The sequence below is a fragment of the Scleropages formosus genome, chromosome 24 (assembly GCF_900964775.1).
Source record: "Scleropages formosus chromosome 24, fSclFor1.1, whole genome shotgun sequence".
NCBI classification, from domain to species: Eukaryota; Metazoa; Chordata; class Actinopteri; order Osteoglossiformes; family Osteoglossidae; genus Scleropages; species Scleropages formosus.
The window spans coordinates 19,555,803-19,577,247 of record NC_041829.1 but is presented as its reverse complement, the minus strand read 5'-3'; the positions used below and the strand labels follow the sequence as shown (position 1 = coordinate 19,577,247).

The 21,445-nt window shown below is 43.4% G+C and overlaps 1 protein-coding gene across 6 annotated transcripts in view; it reads right to left on the bottom strand.

Annotated features, from left to right (window-relative positions):
- Positions 1-21,445, bottom strand: part of pald1a (phosphatase domain containing paladin 1a) — a 61,887-nt gene that overhangs the window by 22,163 nt on the left and 18,279 nt on the right. For 5 of the 6 annotated variants that reach the window (XM_018761239.2, XM_018761241.2, XM_018761242.2 and 2 more), the window contains 17 exons: positions 18,310-18,507; positions 17,985-18,087; positions 17,602-17,781; positions 17,130-17,294; positions 16,456-16,616; positions 15,765-15,840; positions 14,343-14,494; positions 13,573-13,669; positions 13,184-13,288; positions 12,454-12,549; positions 12,056-12,190; positions 11,549-11,665; positions 10,737-10,916; positions 9,711-9,908; positions 9,072-9,212; positions 8,874-8,945; positions 7,185-7,325 (listed from right to left, as the gene is read on the bottom strand). In XM_018761239.2, coding sequence (XP_018616755.2) covers positions 7,185-7,325; positions 8,874-8,945; positions 9,072-9,212; positions 9,711-9,908; positions 10,737-10,916; positions 11,549-11,665; positions 12,056-12,190; positions 12,454-12,549; positions 13,184-13,288; positions 13,573-13,669; positions 14,343-14,494; positions 15,765-15,840; positions 16,456-16,616; positions 17,130-17,294; positions 17,602-17,781; positions 17,985-18,087; positions 18,310-18,494 — 2,304 coding nt within the window. In that variant the 5' untranslated portion in view covers positions 18,495-18,507. Of the gene's footprint in view, positions 1-7,184; positions 7,326-8,873; positions 8,946-9,071; positions 9,213-9,710; positions 9,909-10,736; positions 10,917-11,548; positions 11,666-12,055; positions 12,191-12,453; positions 12,550-13,183; positions 13,289-13,572; positions 13,670-14,342; positions 14,495-15,764; positions 15,841-16,455; positions 16,617-17,129; positions 17,295-17,601; positions 17,821-17,984; positions 18,088-18,309; positions 18,508-21,445 lie in introns of those variants that run through there. The other variant, XM_018761243.2, reaches the window with a different exon arrangement.

The following is a 21,445-nucleotide window of genomic DNA, read 5'->3' as shown; positions in this document are numbered from 1 at the left end:
AGAGACAGGGTACAATATAAGGGAGGGCACTGTATACGAGGGGGTTCTATATACGAGAGGGTGCAGCATACTAGAAGGTAATAGTGTCAACGCCTTAATGGCATTAATAGATTCCAGCCCAATGAGAGAGAAAAAGACATGTGTGAGCCAGGCAGAGATTTAAAACTGAAAAACCCTCGAGGCACCACAGCACTAACATTAACTGTCGAAATGTAATGAGGCCCCTGAGAATGTAATTTTGCTTCAAAGAACATTCCAGAAAGTTCCTGTGGAATAACTTCATTCTCATGAATGTGTATATTCAAATGTGTACGCAGACACATACACACAGATTTTGTGTGTAAATATAGAAAAAAAATACTAGAGGAACGTTAAATATTACACTGTCCTATTCCATGTCAAGGCCCTGTTCAGTGTCCCTGCCATGAGGGTGTGTCTAACATTTCGCGTCACTGTTCAGTGTTATTACAGACATGCTCTTCATGTTGCTTTCAGCTTTTCTTTTGGTGTCAACAAGGGGATAAAAGGAAATTATGCCTCTTAGCAGAGCTGTGGAGAGACAGAAAGGTCAGACTGCTTAAACATGAAGATGTCTCTTACTAAATGTAATCTGTGTGAGCCTGGAGTGTATGAGCAAGTGCTGATCTGTGATAGATTAGTCATGCCTGATTGGGTTTGATGGGTCTGATTGAGTGGTCTGCTGTGGACGGATGTGCATGTCGACAAGAGAAGAGGTGAATGTGTGTATCATATGAAAATGTTGCAGTTCAGTAAAGGCTGAAAAACATGCACCTGATCATTGAGCCTCTCATTACTTTGCTGTGTGTATATGGCCCAAAGACACAACATGGCCCACATCCACTTCTATTTCACTGCAGGACCTCAAAGGAGACTGTGCTTTATGACACAGTGCCCCTGGATGGAATATTTCCAAAATGCAAATGGCACGTGCAAAAATTCGAGAAAACATGGGAACTCAAATAGCGTGGAACAGAACACAACTGATTTCAATAATGGTCCAAATAAGATAAATGACATGGGCTTAACCCTGAGAGCCAAATACTGCACCAAATTTGTTGCTTAGTATCATCTTGGCGATTTCGCCCTGTGAAACACACACTGCCCAGTAATAATTTACTATGCCCATTCCATTTTCCAATTATTTTATGGTAATAAATAATGTATATGGCTTGAATTAAATTAACAATAATGCACTTGATCAGACTGAATTCATATCAATTAGTCTGGCCTTTCTAGGTGTACTTTTGGCTCAAAGGAGAGATCCTGAAGAAACTGAAAACGCTGTTATCAATAGTGATGGAGAGCAAACAGAATCTATAGTTGCATAAGAGGTTCACATACTTTCAAGCAGCACTGTATGTCCATCTCAGCAAACAACACCTGTGCCCGTCCATTAACTGCCCAGATCAGACACACCCCCAGTGTAACACACACTGTACCCGAGGACTATAGACTGTGCTACACATGACAACCCTGCTTAATACTGTAACCCTTTGCCCTTGAGTTGTAACTACCCACGTATGTGTATTTGCATTTTCTTGGTCAGTAAACCAGGGTAACCTGGGCAACACTTGTATGGGAAAAACTGGAGAGAAAATTACAGCCAAGTAACAACAACTAGTTTCCAGCAGTTTCCACAATCCTGACTTCTCTTTCTGTTGTATTCTTTCACAGTGTGTGGAGCTCCTATAGTACCAGCTGTTTACTGCAGTGCAGTAGTGCACTCCACCCCACTCCAGGAACCAGCACAATGCACAGTATCAGAATTCAATAGAGTGGAATCCAGCAGTCAGTAGCAATAACTCACCATCCAGTTTGAAGCTCTACAACTGATCCAAAAGGACATCGGCCAAAATTCTAATTAACAACTGTCATCATTATTGATCGGTTCTAACCTACTCTTCTGCTTGCACGACATACACGTTTTTGACATCCATTGCTCCAGGACCTCACCTCTTTCCCACTTTACTGTGCAACCTCATACTGCACCCAGAGCTCCATCAATGCACAAAGAACACCATCATAGCAATTAAACTAATTCTAAATAGCAGTAATATTTCAAGCTAACTCTTGTTTCACACTCCCAGTGGTGGTTTGGGACTCTTTGCAGTGTCTGCTAAATTCTGCATCAGGCATTCCGGGGTGACTGCTCAACAGAGCAACAGCACAAATTTAATTGAATTCACTTGTACTGTAGAAAAAGCTTAGAACACTAGCAATTAAAACAAATCCATTTCCTGGTGAGTCTCTAAGATGGCATCAGGCTTTCAGAACTAAGCTGTCAACAATTAACAACTGTGAAGTATCACAGTAGTTGGTACAGTATGTTCACAAGGCAATTCCTTCTAAAGAAAAGCAGAGCTTCAACTGCTAGTCCGGTTCTGTACCATCAGCTGGAGGATGGAAACAAAAAACCAAATGGAAAATCCTCAGTGCTCCCAAGCAGAGGCGTTTTCTATAGCAGGAAACACGTCCTCCTAAAAAAAGGAGCTGCCTGAAACGTTGTGCCTGCCATGTGTGAACGCAACCTCATTTCCACGCAACCCGGCCCTCGATTCCGGAAGGGCCATCGGACCCTAGGGCTACTCCAGCTTTCTCAAACTAGTCCATCTAAGGACACAGGGTTGAAATCTTTTTTGGAAACAACGCTTGGTTCTGCTGGATCTCTCAGACACCATAACCACAAGCTACAGAGACTTGCTTAAAACACCCGGCCTGGCTTTTAAACGTGTCGTTATTTTGGGTGACCAGACCAAGTCAATGATAGGTTCAGTGGGGGAGAAAATGATAGCTGTCCTAAAGAGTGCCCTCTGGGAAGGAAGGCGGCTTCCGAAAAAACAAGGAGAATAACAACAGTGAGAGATGTTTAAAAAAGAGAGATGGGAACAGGTATGTTGATTCAAAGTGATCAACCTGGATGTTCATGGAATTCGGCATCAGTGAGGAAACCAGAGTCTGAAACCTTCCTCACATCTAGGGTTTAATAAATCTCACATTAATTTAGCACCTTTATTTAGCACTTTGTTCTTTGTTTCATCGTCTGACATGAGGCTGAGGAACGTTTGAAGTTTCACTTTAAAAAATGTGAAGAAATTAACATTTTAAACTGGCTGTGGTCACAATTACTTCCCTCTCATCGCTCCGTTTCTCTCTTGCCCCCCCCCCCCCCCCCATGAGTTTCCGCTACTAAAGGGACAGCCGTGAAAGTGCATCGTTACCCACTTGGAGAGATAATGCAGGTTCACAGAGTCACTTCCTCTTCATGACGGTGACGCCGACACGTCTGCGAATACTGTACATCTGTCCTGATGGGAAAAGGTGATGCCCTGAGCTTTGCCCACACCGAGGTGTCAACCCTAAGTTGCTCCAGTAAAATTACCCAGTTGTATAAATGGGTAAATAATTGTACGTAGTTTAATATTTTAAGTCGTTTTGGAGAAAAGCGTCAGTGACATAAAATAATGTAAATAATTTACTTGAACTTCTGTAGCTTTAGGCTTTCAAAAGGCCCCACACAGGTGGCCTCCCACAGTCCACAATCTACACTCAACAGTCATTTTCTCTACCTCACGTTCCACAACTATCGATGTGGTGGAGACAACAAAGATAGGACTGCAGTAAAATATTAAAGTTCATCCAGCTGTATGATGGGCTTCCACAAGTGCTTGGAGATGAAGGAGTGGAGCCTGCTGAGCGTGCAGCACAGAGCTCACTACAGGACAGCCTGCTCCAGGACGTTCTTCGTTCCATCTGACACAACTGACTATATTCATCGATCTCCATTGAATTCCTTTTCTCAGGTGGATGCTTGAAGCACTCATCAGTTTATTATAAGCCTGATGTGAAAGGTTCACGGAAAACAAAAGATCAAGAGAATCCCGTGAGTTTAATTGTTTTTTTCTGCTTCAAAAAATACCAACCGATTTCAAAATTCTAAACAACAGAACATCATATTCGGTTCAGTTCTGTATGAGTCTATCCGAAGGACAAGAAATGATCTAATATGATCAAGGATCTGCTCCTGGCAAACTCATAGAGCACCTGTAGACCACAGTCACCTACGGATGTTCAAAGAGCTGCACATACCTGGCAACTGACAAAACACACATGGAAACTGCACAAAGTTTTTCCAAAATTATTTTTAACAAAGCCCTTCCTTCCCCAGCCCAGCTAGACGTACATTGTCCCAAAGCAGTTGTCCATGGTCTCTCAACCCACAACTCAATTGGGCCACAAAGCCATCGATATGTTTTCTGTGGATTTGACAGCAACGCTGCTCATACCGATTGATGTTTGGGGCATAAATTACTAATATGGTACTATTTCAAGCCAGTCATTATGACTTCCGGCATTTTTCATGATCGATGGTTGCACCGGATCCAAGGTGCAGATACAGGACTACAGAAAGCAGCCCAGTCTTAGCCGTTGTAAGCAGCGACAGCCAGCAGGACCCTCCGAATGGCTTCGTCAAAAACAAGTATGCTTCCATTCCGCCTGCACATCCTCCACATGAAATCGGGAGATTTTAGTCTTAAACTAAAATATATTTATTTTGGAATGAACATTTTTGGACCTCGATCGTTCTTCCCTCAGCATCTTCAAACATGTAAACATATGTTTCAAATAAAATTATGCTTTTTTGAAAACGACATGTCGAGGCTCTGCAAAACTGCACACAACAGGAGCTGTGATGATGTCTTTGTTTGTCAGCACTGAGAGCTCAATTACAGCACTGAGCAGCGTTCCACTGAACATCACAGTGCAGGAGACCAGCTGGCTCGCGCACCACAACAAACAACACTAATGTTAACAGTCGCATCCACAAGCGGCTCGGGACGCAGACGGTTTGCGGAACACTCTGCGAGGAGGATGGATGGCTGGTCTGCCCTCCTCAGATCAATATGGTGGCGATGGGGAAATCGAGGAGAAATGCTGAACTTCCGAGCAGTACTACAAGAGTAACAGCGCTAAAGAATACCATCATCACTAGCATTATTATTTATTATTAACTGCATATGGAGCACATTTCCTGTTAACCTTTCTCTGACCCGTGGGGAATTACATCAATGTCATGAACAGTAATTGCCCTCTCCTGGCCTGTGAAAGAGAACTGAGCTTCTGTTGTTTACAGCAAATTAATATTGTTTTTTCCCCCTGCTGTGCACTTCTGTTTTTGACTACGTTTTAAGGGCAAGCTATAAATTTTCTTGCGGCAGGAAATTACGAGAAGAACCAAACTGTGGCGAATACCTGACACTGTGCCTCAAACCATTTCACCCCCAGAGGGGAGGGGGGGATGGAAGGAGGCAAGAACCTTTTTTTGAATTTTAATGAGAAGGCACAACGTGTGCTGATCAATTTTTGCTCCCGGCGCAAGATGTTTTGATAGAAGAGCCACATTCCCAGATACACTGTCTTTGTCAGGGAGACCTTCCCCCCTTCTGCAGCACATCTGGCACTCCTTATCACTGTGCCCTCGCTGGTGTAGGGAGGCCAAAGGGTGATGGGTTTGGGGGGGGGGGGGGGGGTGCAAGTCAGAGACCCCACTCAATCGAGCCCAGACGTAGAGGTGCAATGGGCCGTGAGAGGAACCAGGCCCCCCCGTCTTACCACTGCCTTCAAAATCACCATTATTACCTTTATTATACCATATTTGACCCTCTTCTCCAAGGCAACTTACAATGTTAGGTTTGTGTACAAAGCCATATCGTTATTTAGCTAAATTCTACAGTTGGGTCATTCAACAGAAGTACCTTCCTCAAGGGTGCTATGGCAAGAGGTGGGATTCAAACCCTGGACCTTCAAATGTAAGATGACATCTTACAGCTACGCTTCCCGTTGCCCCTGTAGCTAGAGTAATAGTTAAAAGACATCACTCAAAGGGATCCCTCCGGGGTTGGGGTTACCAGTGTCACATCAGGTGTGTGACAGAGGTGTGCTGGACATACGCTGCGTGGGCGAGGGCCAACTCAGAGTCCGTGAGAGTGCCGAGTGCGTGGGAGCGCCGTGTGTGTAGGAGCAAGGTACTCCTGAAGGGGCTGCCTACCAGAAACACTGCAAATGCCAGGAGAAGAGACAGTAAATGTACACAAGTGTGACCGAGCACAAACAAGACGTCAAACGTCATTGCCTTTTCCGGCTCCACAGCACACACACAAAACCGTGGTAATCCATCCCAAATTAAATGTTTTGCCTTTGAATCCCTCCGCCCAAAATATCCACAAGTGTGGTTTGCATCAGCCGTTCTTCTAGACCCTCTTAAAACAGAAGCTTCCTGACACACTCCATTAAAACAACTGGGGTCCCGCTGCAGAGTTCGTTCTCACTGCGTAAAGAGATTTACAGCCCCAGTGAAAATTACACTGCAGACGCACTCACAAGACTTCCATAAATCTTCAAACAGTTATTTAAGATGCAGCCTGAATGCTCCTTTGCGTCTGTTTGTTAGTACTGCTAGACTGCAATCCTCAATTATCACACCACGGGCACCACGGCCCACTGAAGAGTGCGTTAGTGCCACCTAGAGGCCGGACCCAGAACTGCCACACATTCATCCTGATTCTGACAGCCTGAACCAGAGACTCACTCACTGGTTTTCAATCATTCAGTCACAAGCATTCAATACAACTTGTCCACCATGGACTCAGTGATCTGGAGACTGTCCTTGAGAAGGAGAGCCTTCACTAAATCAACTTACTACAGTGAGATTGTAAGTTAAGGTACTTACAATGCTTCACTCCTTTATAGAGCTGGGTAGCTTTTAAAGGAGTAATCAGGTACCTAAGTACCTTGCTCAAGGGTACTACAGTGGTAGTAGGTGCTATCTGCAGCTCTGAAACAAATGTAATATATTTTATTCGATACACAGCTGGGTAAATGTGATTTTACATTAATGTTGTGAAAAAGTTCAATTAATGGTTGAAGAACTACTGATGTCAGTTCTGACCTTAAATTAGCTGTAACTATGCTGCTACGGAACTAAATACTGTAACACCAGTCCTTTTCAAATGTTTCTTACTAAGTTAGCTTGGAGAGGTGCATAAATCCTCTAACAGCCATAAAAGTATATGTGAAAAACAGGACAGAAGACATAGGGTTAGGAAGTCCATCAGCTTCCTCTCTTGAACTCTAATGCAGTTCTCTGTGGAGATGAGCAGCCATACCTGTCTGTAGGTGCAGATGATGATCTCCCTCAGGTGGTAGTGCATGGGGGTCATGGTCTCGCTGACGGCGTCCAGAGCCATGTCCACCTCCCTCTTCATGCGGTGACCGTCAGGAAGGAGTCTGACCAGCTGCATCACAACCTACAACCCCAACCCGAAGAGAATTGGGGTAAAACAGACAAGACACCAAGATATTTCATGACGAGTTGTGTGAACTGTTGTGTAATTACACCAGCTTTAACGCCTACATTTACACTTACTCACTCAGCTGATGCTTTCCTGCTGAGCAATGTTAAACTATTTACCATCATTTAATCATTTATACAGAAGAGCTATTTTGAACAAAGCAAATTAGAAAATGGTCCCTTGCATAAGGGTACTACAGCAGGAGGTGGGATTCTAACCTGGGCCCTTCTGAGTTCACAGGCAGCAGCTCTGACCACTGCACCACATGCTGCCCCACATTTAAAATGTAAAATAAACATACAGTGCTGCTTGAAAGAATGTTAATTCTACAGCAATGGTCATCATTGATGCATAAACTAAACTTACAAAACCTGAAACTTTATTCTTAAGGTTAATTTTGCTAATACCGCACAGCAGTGCCACCAGTGTTTGCTGCCCGCCAGAGGAGTATCACACCACTGTCACTGGACAGACAGCAAGATGAGGGAACAGAGGGGGATAAAAGAAACCCCTGGAACCTGCTTGGAAGTACTGAGCTCCAGGGAGGTTCGACCAAGGCTACATTCAGTATTTAGTACCGCGTGCTTCAGGCTCCCTGGAGGAGTAACGTATGCAATGAGTGGTGAGTGACATTTACCAGCTGGATGGAACTACAAACATGGCCTCAGTCATGATGTTTTCGCTGAAAGGGTCTCACCCCAAAAGACAGGACACTAGTCCCCAGAGATGACCACTGGATTGATGCCTTTCATCTTGTGCCATGGAAGCAGTGGTTCAGGGCAGCTCCACATCACAAGAACACAGCATAAAACATCTGCAGACCCAGAGGAGGACTGTATACTTCTGAACCACAGGTGGAAATCAAGGAGCCTGCACACCACGTCTTCTCAAGAGCTCTTTGATTTGGACCGTAATTGCCGTGGCAACGAAGCACACACAGCCAACGATAAGTCTGAATGAGTCACTCTCAATGACACTTCTATTGCGGTGCTACCAAGGAAGCGATTCGCTTTCGGAGAGGACGTGTTAAAGATGATGAACACAAAGCCGGTCGAACTGAACGGGCCTGCTGATTGACCGATAGCCAAGGATCATGGCTATTGCACAGTGGCAGGTGTTCATTAATGCACCACTAGCAATGGTGCGTTAATTGTTCCCATCGTTCACAGGTGCCCACACTGTACTGCCAAGGCAACAAGAATCAAAACGCAGCCTTTTAATTTCCTTAATCAGCCTTTAAGTAAGATCCTGCCATTTCTGTAGGTGCATCTCTAATGGTACAGATTTATTTTGGTAAATCTTTCCCAGGTTTTAATAGAGTTTTAGGGCAGATGTGTACACACCCGCTGAGTTTCAAATGCTTTTGTAAGAGTGTGCAACTGAGGAGAGGAATTTATGTCAAAGGGCCACAGCTTCTTGCCTTATTTACACATTTAACTGAGAAGACTGTGTGGTAAGTGTTTAAAGTCGTTAAAAGGGAAGCTGGTTTCCCTCTCAAATTACCTCAAATTCCCCCTTTGTGTACTTGGCGTCGGGGACACTGACAATCTCATCATCGCCGAAGTCAGGGAATCCCTGCAGGGGGGACAGCAGCTGGTCACCCAGACAGTCAGAGATTCCTGCCCAACACGCCCAACAGGACACACAAGTGTGAAGCAGAGGTCTAAGAGAATGGGGGACAGGAAGGGAACCGTAACCTACGTTAAAGTGCCAGAGGGTGAGGGTGGCGACAACCATAGCCGTGGTGGTCCTGCCCTTGCCATCATGACAGTTGAAGACAAAGGCCGTGCGCGAGTCCTCAGCAAGGGCAGTCTTCAGAGCCTCGATGAGCCTGTCGAAGTCCTGAGGGCCAGACACACACACACACACACACACACACACACATACACACACACAGTATGGATAATGTTGGAGCCACCACTTCAAGGGAGACACACCATTGGGTGGAAAACATGAGAAGAACACGGAAACTCCTCAAAGACTGAGCTGGACTCAAACCTAGGCCCGTTTGTACAACCCAGGCACTATGAGGCACTCATGTTACCTGCTACACCACCATTAATTATGTACAAACTGACCTTAACTTTATTTATTTAATCTCTGTACAAAAGCAATACCTTCAAGTGACTTATTTCCTGGGAAGCTTGTCTATGCTCATACATTTGTCATTTCAAAGAATAAGTACAACACAAGACCGATACACACAAATCTATGGTTGAAGACACACTATAACATTCCCCACTGTTAGGGAGAGGGAGAAGAGCAAATGAGTCTGAAGACCCAGGTTCACCCTCAGCGGGCGCTGCAGAAAGTGCACTGTGTCCTGGAGCAGAGGGCTACCTCCTCCCGTGGGGCGCAGCAGTCCGGCAGTGGAATGCGTTGGTACACCAGGCCTTCATGGGAACTCTTGTGCTGGTTGAAGATCTCCTGCACCGTCACACATGTCTTGAACATCTTCATCTGCTTCTCCTGCTCGAGCGTCACTTCCAGCCACTTCTGAGAGTTCAGGACTTCTTCCTTCAAAGCAGTCTCCAGTTTCTAAAGGGGAAAAAATTATTTTTCATTTGCAAATTTAAAGCTTCATACATCGCTCCTCGGAAAATACGTAAACCCTATGGAGATGGTCATTTTTGTTGTATAAAATTTTAAAAACAAACATAGAATCAGCCAACATCTACAACCGCTTGTCTCGAGCGGGGTCATGGTGAGCCAGAGCCTATCCCGAAAACACAGGGCGTAAGGCTGATCAGATCAGACACCCCGGACAGGATGCCAGTCTGCCGCAGGGCACCCCAAGCAGCACTCGAACCCCAAACCCACCACGCCCCCCTTAGAATCTAAATGCTAAATCTTAAAATAAACATAAAATGAATAAATGACTGATTTATACACCTGACTCTACTTACCTACTTGGTTTAATCAATGCAACTTGGGCTACACAAATTTTTTGCTACTGCACTACTTCTGTGTTTCTATTACACACATGATTTCCACTGAAGCAACATATGGAATTGATCATTACACAGCTATTATGTCACATGAGAAACACTGATTCCCATTCAATAACCAATTTGTGGGAAAACTAACAGATACTAAGGGCTTCACACACTTTCAAGCAGCACTTTATACTCCAGTTCAAAGCTTTGTTGTGGGCTGATTTATTTGAAATGTATTATTTATGTGTAATGCTCATCTTGTTACAGTCCAACACTTACCAACACCAAACATGAGCTATAAACACTGTGGAAGTGAAGTGAATTGAATTACACTGTCCCACACTTCTACTCTGTTTGAGGCTGTTCTACTATCATCTGTCGTCAGGGCATATACCTGTCACTGTGCTGTAAAATTAAGGAGTCTGTTCACCTCTATTTCATGGGGGTCGGCGGTTGGCACAGGGATGTGCTGCTCCAGACAACTGGGCTCACGGGGCGAGAACACCTGGCCATTCCCCTCCAGCACGAACTCCTCCTGCAGGTTCACCCATAGCATGTGGGAGTGCTTCCGCTTCTCGTCTGCCAGGTAGGCCAGCACCGCACCTGTGGCCTGCAACAACACCGCACCCTCTAAGGTCCACAAGAAGTACACACCCGGGATTGCGGCGGAAAGTGTCTGTGCTGCTGTTAATCAGGTGAATGTAAAAAGTGAAATGCAGATAAAACAAGGACAACGCAGGACAGTAGGTAGAGCAGCAGTCAAGAACTCATCACAAGCACCAGTTCAAGTTTCTCCTGGAATTTCGTGTGACACTTTTATTTATTTCTTCACATAGCTAAATTGCTTTCCCTAAGGTGACTTACCAGTATGAAGTGTGTAAACTAACTATTGTACATACTCATGTACGTAGAGGGGTAATATATTTACTCAAGCAATTAAGAGTAAACACCTTGCTCGAAGTACTGCAACAGGAGGTGGGATTTAAACCCCAGTCTATCAATATATTTGTAAAGTATTTACATATGTAGAGAGCTGGGTTATTTGATGACTCTAGCATTTCAGGGTAAATACCTTTACTACAGGAGGTGGGATTCGAACCCCAGCCTTTCAATTAGAGCAATGGGTCGAACCACTACACCACCTACTGTCCTTTAAACTTAAATGCTGATCACCACAGGTATAACTGAGAATTAAGAAAGTAAGTAGCAACAACAAGGAAAAGTAGGAGAAGAGAACAGTACCTCCGAAGTTGGCTGGGCCATTCCATACACTGGCATCTTTGGGACCCTTCGAAAGTTAGCCACCTTCATCTCCTTGACTGTGCTAAGCACATCAGGAGCCAAGTACTCATCTGCCACCTGGCAACACAGGAGCCACCCGTGAAAGTCTGCTGACACCTTTCACAAATGCAGCTCATAGGTAAATATCGCTCAAATTAGCCACGCTTTCCCAGATAAGAGATGCTTCCTGCCCTTTGTGTCTTATTAATCACTGCCCACTAGCACAATCATGAAAATGGAAGAAAACGTTAAATCAGTAGTCATAAGCTGGAAATAGAGTCTTGGCAGTGTTGGCCATTCCGAACCCGGTCTGGTTTCATCCCAAACCCACAGTGGTGTACGGTTTACGTTGGAATTAGTCTATTAGCAGCGGAAAGAGACACGCAAGGCTATTCCTAGTAATGCACTAGCATCACGACCTGTTATGGGAAGCAGGCAGATTCCTGTGTAATGTGTAGTTCTCCTCACCAGCACTCGGGCCCCCTTAGTGACGAGATCTGCAGGCGCCGACAGCTCAGACAGGTTCATGCAGGCCAGCAGCCTGTAGATCCAAGGGTGAGCACACATCCACTGGCTGAAGTTGATGGCGAAAGCCAGAGAGTACTGGAAAAGGGGTAAGTAATACAAGCTAGTGAGGGCACGATGGGCATCCAAACCCATGCTTAGTCATTCAAGGAACATGTGCAAAATGGATCAGAGTTCATTGAGGTTGGGGTTCGGTAGACATCTGAACTGCAATGATGAGAGAAAGATCAGGCTATCCATAGGATAACTAATGTTTGGACAATTATCCTAGCCCATAATAGGAAGGTTTTTTTTAATTAAGAAGAAAAAAAAAAAAGAAAAAAGCATCTAGCAAGACTTACCTGCTCATGAAGGTAGGAGTTGAATGTTATTAGGTAGAAGTACAACTCTAGGCTCTGCAGCATCCTGCTTAGAAAGTATTCTTTGGTGCCACTTCCCTGTGAAAGAGAAAGACTGAAATTCAGGCAATTCACTCAAAAGCCACCTGAGGCAGCAGGTGGCATAGTGGTTAGAGTTTTTGCCTTGCAAATCCCCATGCCAGCTGCAGTACCCTTGAACAAGGTACTCAACCTGTAGTGATATAGTAAAAATTACTCAGCTATATCAATGGATATATCTGTGATTGGTTTAGGATACAACCCTCTATGAATGATTTCAATTAGTTAAAAACAAACTGAATGAGCAACAACTGCATTAAGAAGAGAAAAGGGACATTTTTTGCACTACATCTGAGACTTTCTGCCGCCTGATTCAAGATCGCAGGCCTGGGAACCTCGTACTCAGCTGTCTCCTTTGAAAGGTGTGCAGCCCAACTGGTAGTTAAGTGGACTTAAGAGCTGAAAAGGGGGCTTTTGACCTTCTGAAATTGGTGGGGTTTATTGCCACTTTAACCAGCTATAGTAGACTAGGAGCACAGAGGAACTACGTGCCCCTCTCAAATCGCTCAGTTTAGTGTGTCCCAGATGCACTCGGGCAGAAAAATCCCAAGTTTCCCAATTTGTAGGTGATTTCTATCAAAAGGCAGGGATGTCATGTAGGAAACCTCAGCCTGATAGCTGACATGTGGCTCACCTGAATCTGATAATCCTCTCCAATCGCTTCCAGTTTTTTTTTGTTTTCATAGATTGCTTCCTTGATATTGTGCATTTCTGAGCACAGGGCGATGGCCGTGTCCACCTGCCAAGGGGATGTCACGAGTTAAAAGGCAGCGGGAATTGCTTTTTTAACCCTATTACTCTTCAATGCAGCAGAACTTGCACTGGTGCACGACAGCAGTGAGCTCTCCTTGGTGTACAATACATTTCCCTGATGGGGTACCTTGATGTTTGATTGACATGCAGTACGTTTTCCTGACAAATATTGCAAACATTGGACTTAAGAGCACTAATGTGGACCACTGACACAGTAAAAAAACTAGAGAGAGGTGACACATGCACTGAGAAGCCTGAAGAAGCTCTTACCTCCTCCATAACCTGCTGACCTTTAGGCAGCTTGCAGATCAGGCTCTGAATGATCTGAAAGCGTGGCTCTGACACCAAGTCCGCAGCCTCCTCTGCCCTGCAAAACGGGGAAAAAGGCATACCTCACAAAGGCGTTCATGCCTGAACTCGACATTTCAAGCGTGCTTCTCTCAGCAAAGATGCAGAGCAATTCCATAAACTGCAACCAACCATAACACGTTCATCAAAAACCAGTGAGGAACCAAACATAAACAGTACCTTTATAAATACAATTCCGTTTACAACACCCCTAACAGCATTTTGATTAAATATTCATTAACATTAGAAATATGAGAAATTTTCATTTAACATATGGCCAACCAATGGGTCCCATTTGCTGGGGGTCCAATACAATTATTATTCTATGTCTGGGGCAAAAGGTACTGCAGTGGTTAAAGCTGTTACTTTGCAATACAAAGACCCAGGTTTGGATCTTCACTCCCATTGCAGTGCCCTTGCTCAAAGTACTTACCATAAATTTGTGCAGTAAAAATGACCCAGTTTTATAAACACTTTTATGCAGTTGTTAGTCGCTTTGGAGAAAAACGTGAGCTAAATGAGTACATACATAATTCAGCCAACACCTTTATCCAATGGAGGTTACATCATCGTTGGTTCTAAAATCTTTGGGCTTCTCAAGGGGAACATGATAAAGTGTTTGAATCCAGACCTTTGAAAATACCTCTTATACCTTCATTGAGTTCATATGTTACTGATCAATGAATCCTTACTTGGGTTGCTCAGGAGCTCCCTTCAGGTGGAACATGATAAGGGTACCCAGGATCATGGCCAGATTGGTGCGGCCCACTCCCACCTGACAGCTAAAAAGCAGGGCGGGTGGAGGCCTGGACGGGTCTCGCATGAGTGACAGGTTGGGGTTCGCCTGCAGAGGGGGTGATGAATGTTAGCGAGGAGAGGGTATCCACATCACTGCAATCAATCTTCAACTACAACACAACCATCACTGCAAAATTCAGCTCTTATTAACACATTAAAAGTAAATAAAGTAATCTTGTGCCAGCTTGTGTCACCCAGGCCCAGATTTAAGGTCTGTGGCTGTCTCTTCTCTGTTCGTTTTTCCTGTGTATTTGGTGGCTTTTCCTGAAATTTCTGCTCATGATATTTCATAATTATCCTGATGTGAGGCCCAGCCATGATATAACTTTTGAATGGTTCCGAAGCCTATGGAAAACCAAGTTTGTTCTCCCAAACCTTTGTAACATGAACCATCATAACATATACAGACAAGTTGAAAGTAACTCACACTTTTACAATGAAGCATAAAGTCACATAATATGTCACCGATTTGAAGTTATGTAAATGCATTTGTGCAAGATGTAATCATGACATCGTCCTGACACACGTATAAGAAAACTCAGGTTGGACAGAGAAGCTCAAAATTTCCATTTTAAACACTAATCTCAACTTCACAAACAGGAGGTAAGAAGAAAAACATGTTGGAAATGTACTATCAGTCCAGCAGGAGTGAGGCTCAACGGAATGTCAAGCAGCGGGTCCTGGGACAAGGCCCTGGATTGTAATGAAAACATTTCAGCGAGAGGATGGATGTGGCAAAATTTCGAGAATGTCTCACACGCACTGCACAAAAACTGTCCCATGTCCCGGAGACAAAGAGTTGCACCATCCAACTTGACACCAGGACTCCAAAAAAGGAGAAAAAAATGTGGCAGCGTGTGCCACTGCGCAGCTGGGATGAAAAGCAGATAATGCTTTGAACAGCCAGCCCTGGTAGTTCACTGCCAAGAGGCCAATTCCAGCCTAGAGTATTGATTTTAGGTTTTATTCCATTTTCATAACTATTATGGTAAATGGTGATTAATAACACACAAAGTGCAGGAAGCGTGATTTATCGCCAAAGTGGGGCCAATTTGGCTCATCAGTTTCTTCTCTGAAAACCTACAGATGGTGTCCTAGAACGTTCCATAAAGATACGTGACACTGCATCGGCAGCGAAGATAACAGATGAAGGCAACAGATCTGGGGACTGGAATCCAGGCTGCACTGTGCTGCACCACCCATTGCTCGCTGATCCAGATGCGGGCTGGTGTTTGTGTTTGTAGTCTTTGACGCCTGCTTCATTCTGCAACTGCCTCACATATGAACTGGCGTGGATGTTGGACCCTCAGTCTTACCCTGAGTATGCTGATGAAGGCATCAAAATCCTCTTCTAGTGGCGCCCCTTCCACCGGTACTGGTAGTCGGTAATACCTTAAGATCAGCAAAGTAGAAATGCAGATAATGCTTGACAGAAGCTAAAATTGAACCCCACAATAGCAGCTAAGTAAGTGTCAGTACACTGCCTGGAAGCTAGTTACCCCCCGCCATGGCATATGATTAACAAGTTTGGTCAGAAGGTCAGCTGCCAAGTCTTCCCAGCTCTTCTACACCAGAGATGGAGGATACTTGTGAGCTGCTTCGCTTACACTCTTCTGTCCAGTTTGTCTCATGCATACATTGTCTAGTGTCCCGTAGTCAAACTTTTAAGTGGCACAGCAGTAACAGCATAACAATGCTCTCATTTTTACTGTTTTATTGGAAGGATTTGCTGACAAACTGCTGGATCACGCCAGAAGCAGGACAGTTTATGTTCAACGAGAGGTGTGGCTCTACACAGTAATTTATAAAATCTCAATGCGACTCTGGTTCTGGCTACACACAAGGATGTCACAGCAAACTTCAGCTCTGATATAAGTCCAGGATGACGAGCCAAATATGTATGCTCTAATGTGAATCGTGAGACAGAAGTTCTGTGACAGTTGAAATTAATTATTTCTTCCACAGTTTTTAAAAAGAAAAACAGAGGTCAAAAGCTACGCAAAGAACCTGTATGCAGGCATGGTGAAAACAGGCCTCTTGTAAACCTCCTCAGTGACGTGTATATCCTCTTCACAAGTGATGGTGATGTGCTGGGGTTCATCCTTAAAATGTTCAATGTCGTTGTAGATGTAATAAATATTCTCATTAAGCTTGGCAAAGTCATGAAGCTGAGAAAGAAAGAAAGAAAAAGAAAGAAAGAAACAAAACAGCATTCAGAACATTCCTGTTAGCATATGTGCATAATCCATCAGGAAACACTGAAATCCAAGAGGCTCTACCCTTCGTGACTCTGGAAGACAGGATGTCAGAGTTTACTGATCCCCACAAGGTTAAATGACATTTCCAGCAAGCATAGAAACGACAGGCAGACACTCAGTAACCAAATAGGAGTGAACAGTGCAGTACTAGTAAAAGTGTGAGTACACCTGGGCAACCTGGTTAGTACTTTATATGGAATGAACTGGACAGAAGTGAGAAAACAAAGCAACAAACAAGGGTCCGCCATCTTCGGGAACAGCTGCAAAAGAGCTGGGAAGACACGGTGGCACACATCCCAATCCACCTCATTCAATCGACGTCTTGTGTGAACCATAAGTTTTCAGCAAGTGTACTCAAACTTTTGTCTGCCACAGTTGGTACTCCTGATTTTTTCCCTAGAAAGGCAGCAAAAGACACTTCACCTCCTTTCGAATAGTCAGCTCCAGGCTTTCTACTGTGACCTCCTTCTTTAGCCCATGCAAGTTCTCATGGAGGTTTTCCTTCCTTCTAGGTGTGTACGGCAGAAAGTCGCTTTCCAAATGCAGGAAGATGACGGGTTCTTCTCTCACACAGAAAAAAAGAATCTCCTGTTGCAAAAGGGAAATGGAAATTTATGACATCTTGTAATTCAGATCATACTGGAAGGATTAGCACGGCTACTAAACCAATTAGGTTTCTGTGTGACCACTTTAAATTGCGCAGAACATAGTTCGATCATTTTCAATGTCCTGTTGTCTAGTTCGTGGAATTGTACAGTATTATATTCACTGTGACCTTTCATGTATTCGAGCTGCCAGATGTGTGACCAATCACTACAAATGTAAAAGCCAGATGGGAATATAAATCAATCATAGTGCTGGAGTTGGGGAAAAAAATACTGTAAAGAATACTGACCTCGTAGCCTTGACCTTGGAGTCTCTGGAGGACCTGTTTGAAGCCATTAAGGCTGGGTTGCCCCATCCCAAACAGGGGATACCCCCCTTTGGCCTGGCGGAAGTTAGGGGCTCCATACGTACACGTAGTATTTAGGACATCTGCTTTACTGTACACATCCTGCACCATGAAGAACGCCCCCTAAAAAGACAGCAGATCCCCTTGTTTCCTGGTTTGCAGCTGAACCGAACATCAGTTCATAGTCAAGGGGCCCAGGAAAAAGTGACTTAATGTCACGACATATCTTTGGAAAAGATTTCAACAGACACTAGGAGAATTTTAATGATCTTAAGGGGCTTAGAATAGAGGTACTGAGTACAGAAAGTTGAGTGCCGGCTCCGTACCTGTACCAGGTAATGTTCAGGCATCGTATTGGAAATTCGCCCAACTTTGTAATTTGTTCTGAGAAGATCATCATGAATCTGAAATTCTTGTCTACAGTTGTACCTGGAAAACAAGCATGTGTTTCTACATTAATCTCCACTGGTTTTGACTTCATGAGGAAAAAGAAAACTCTGATGATTACAAAGTATTAATTTTGAGTATGCTGATGAAGGTGTATTACCTTAACACTGGCACTAAAGGATAACTGCCAGGCAGCACTTCTCAGCAAAAAGTCAATTAAGGGGAATGTGGCTCAACTGTCCCATGTCTTGCGGCTGTACTTACGTAATGACTACAGGTGCCACCTTATTGGTGATGATGGACTTGGCCTTGCTGTTGTGAATGCTGACTGTCTGAAAGGAGTTAATGCTCAGCGATCGCCTGTTGTCGGCCATCTCGTTGCCATGGATACCTTCAAGCGGAGGCGCTGCGGAAACTGGCTGTGGTGCTGCACTGGCAGTTGTACCCATAATCCACAAGCAGCTGAGGCCGTTGCAGCGCATGTTCAGTTCAGGGCAGAAGTGAAGAGGGGAAACACAACCAGATGTTAGAGTTAGACAACACATAGTACACTGTTTAACACACCATTTAAATTTCTAAATCATTTTAGTTGGGCAGATGAAGACGCGTACAGTTGTGTACTGATGTACCATGACAAGTGCAAACCTGCTGTACAGTTCACAAGAAAATAACATTTTAGCTTCATACACTACTTTACTTTCATTTACTGCCTACTTCCAGCATGATACGTACTGTTTACATACTGGCAGGAGAACTTCAAATACAGTATTAGAAACAAATAGCTCTCAGACATTAAAATCCAACCATTCATCCATTTACTACTACTGATCACTTATCCAGTGTAGGGTTGCAGTGATTGGGAGCCTATCCCAGAAGCAAAGGACAAGAGGTAGGGTGCACCTTTGAAAGATTTATTTAAAAAAAAAAATTAAATCCACATAGGCTGTGTTATATTAAAAGACATGAATGAATGAATGAATGAATGAATGAATGAATGAATATTAAAAGCTTATAAGGATTTACATAAATGACCTTTTTTATGTGAGGTGTCAACCTTCAAACAATCCAAGCTGCCCCATCTGCCAGAGTAAACAAGGCTTTTCTGCAGTCCCCAGCCAAAAAAAAAAAAAAAAAAAAATTAATCTTTTTTACAGGTTGGACACACAGTTCCTCTCACAAGATCCCAGCCTGCTCAATGTCCAATTTGGGAGTCCATGTCTCCAGCGGACACACACATATGCTTGTGCATGCTGGCGGCAGGAAGGAGAAACGGGACACGGGGAGATTCATTGCTTTGCAGACACATGACAACCAGTTATCTCCTGGACGAGAGGAACCAACACAACCTTTTGGAGGGTTCCTCTACAGCCTTGTTGTTTAAACAGACATGAAATGTGGGGGAAGGAATTGAAGTTACACTCACTGTTGATCATTGTTATTCTTAACAGCAGCTGTCAACTAGACTGAGCGGCTATAAACGTGAGGTGGAAGACTGATTTACTGCATTTACAGTGTACAGCAAGTGTTTAATTTCACCACTTTTTAAACAAATGCCCCTCAGGTGGCATTTTTCTTCCAATGGTCACTCTCTTAAAGAATATGAGTCCTGATAAAACATAAAGCATCAAGTACCATGTAGCATGTTAACATTTGTGTAGCTGTTTGAGTAGTGTCTTTGGTGTCTATTTACAAACTATGTGTCATAATCACAACCTTCACGTGTTCGTCCAAAAATAACTAACCACCTCTATACATGAAAACAACAGATGCCCCAGCAAAGAAGCAAATGCATATAGACTGCATTACAAGGACATTGTTTTTTGTAAAGACTGTATTCAATCCTTTATATTCGATTATCAATGCGGGACAATTAAAAGGATTTATCTGTCACATGCTTCACATTTAAAGATTGAATCAAAATCTAATGAAAGTATTGAATTATAGTTAGGAAGCTCTAACTTTATTAAATAATTATTTGTATTTGCTAGGCAATTGAGTTAAGTGGCAAAATCGAGATAAAACATTTAAAGTAACTTGTTTGAATTTGTCGAAGGTTTTACTTCTTACAGCATAATGTCAAATGAGTATATGAAAGGATTGGTATTTTAAGGTTACAGCTGTCTTATAAAGGAATAAAAGTATTGGATGTGAACTCTAGCTGTTATTTCCCAAACCAAAGTACTCATGAACTCCTCACATGAGTGCACCACCTTCAGGCATTTCTCATTGCATGGGCACCCAGTGATGTGACCGTGAGACAGAAGCACCCATATTTATGCCTGTCTACTGAAAATGACATACACATTGCCAGCATTACAGGGTTTATGAACGACAAAAAGATGGCCCGTTATTCTGAACAACTCCCGTCTTTCATCTGCAGTAAGAGAGGGCTGGGGGGGGGAGGGAGGGATCTTGAATTCGGGGCTTAAAAGCTACTTTTTAGTTGAGCATGACAGAAAGCAGACAGCACAACAAAAGAGATTCCTTATCTTTTTGAAAAAAAAAAGAAAAAACCACACAGACAATATATATATATATATATTTCAACATATTCCAATGATAAATAAGAGCAAAACACTTGTTTCCTTTGCCAAGCTTGTTTGTCATAAAGGTGTCATTTCTCAACAATTTTACAGGCAGGACTCCAGCAGGAATGTCTAAGAGTACATTAGAGACCAGGAAACCAAAAAAGATTAGACTGGCTTAGATGTTGGTTTTCAAAGCACATTGCACATCACTTCCACAGGATCTGACAAAGAAATGGTCTAAGTACAGGGCACTGCCTCACTGACCAAAAGAACCGACTTCTTGGTCATTTAAAGAACAAAGACTGAAAGACTGCAGTGGATTTTTTCTATATGGATTTACCAAAATTAGAAAAGTAGTACCATAGACTGGCCTGAAAGGTACAAGAGAATGACAAAACAGCAAGAGCAAGACGTGGGGGGTCAAAAATGCAGACACGAGTTAAAAAGCATCAGCTCTTAGTTTTAGTCAAGTAAGTTTAAATACATTAATTATAGCAGATATAATGATAATTAATAGAACAGAATTTGATGATACTTGATGAAAATTGTCCACATCTGAAACAGGCAGGTGAGGACCCCAGTGTTGTGCAAATGTAGGTTTTTATAAAACCAGTTTTCCACATCTAACAGGAGAACCATTTCTCATTTTTACAGTTTTGTATTAGGCTACCTGTGCCATTTAATAATGAGCAGGTATCAGGAAATCTTACAATAATGCAACTAGATGAGCAGCAGTTTATTTTTGGTGTGTTAGGTGACTGGCAGACTGTAGACAAACATCCTTATCATACTTCAATTAGATGAAATTCACAGCTTGCTGCTATCTGTACAGTAGCTAGAAAAAGCTGCAAGTTGCACATTCTGACCAAACA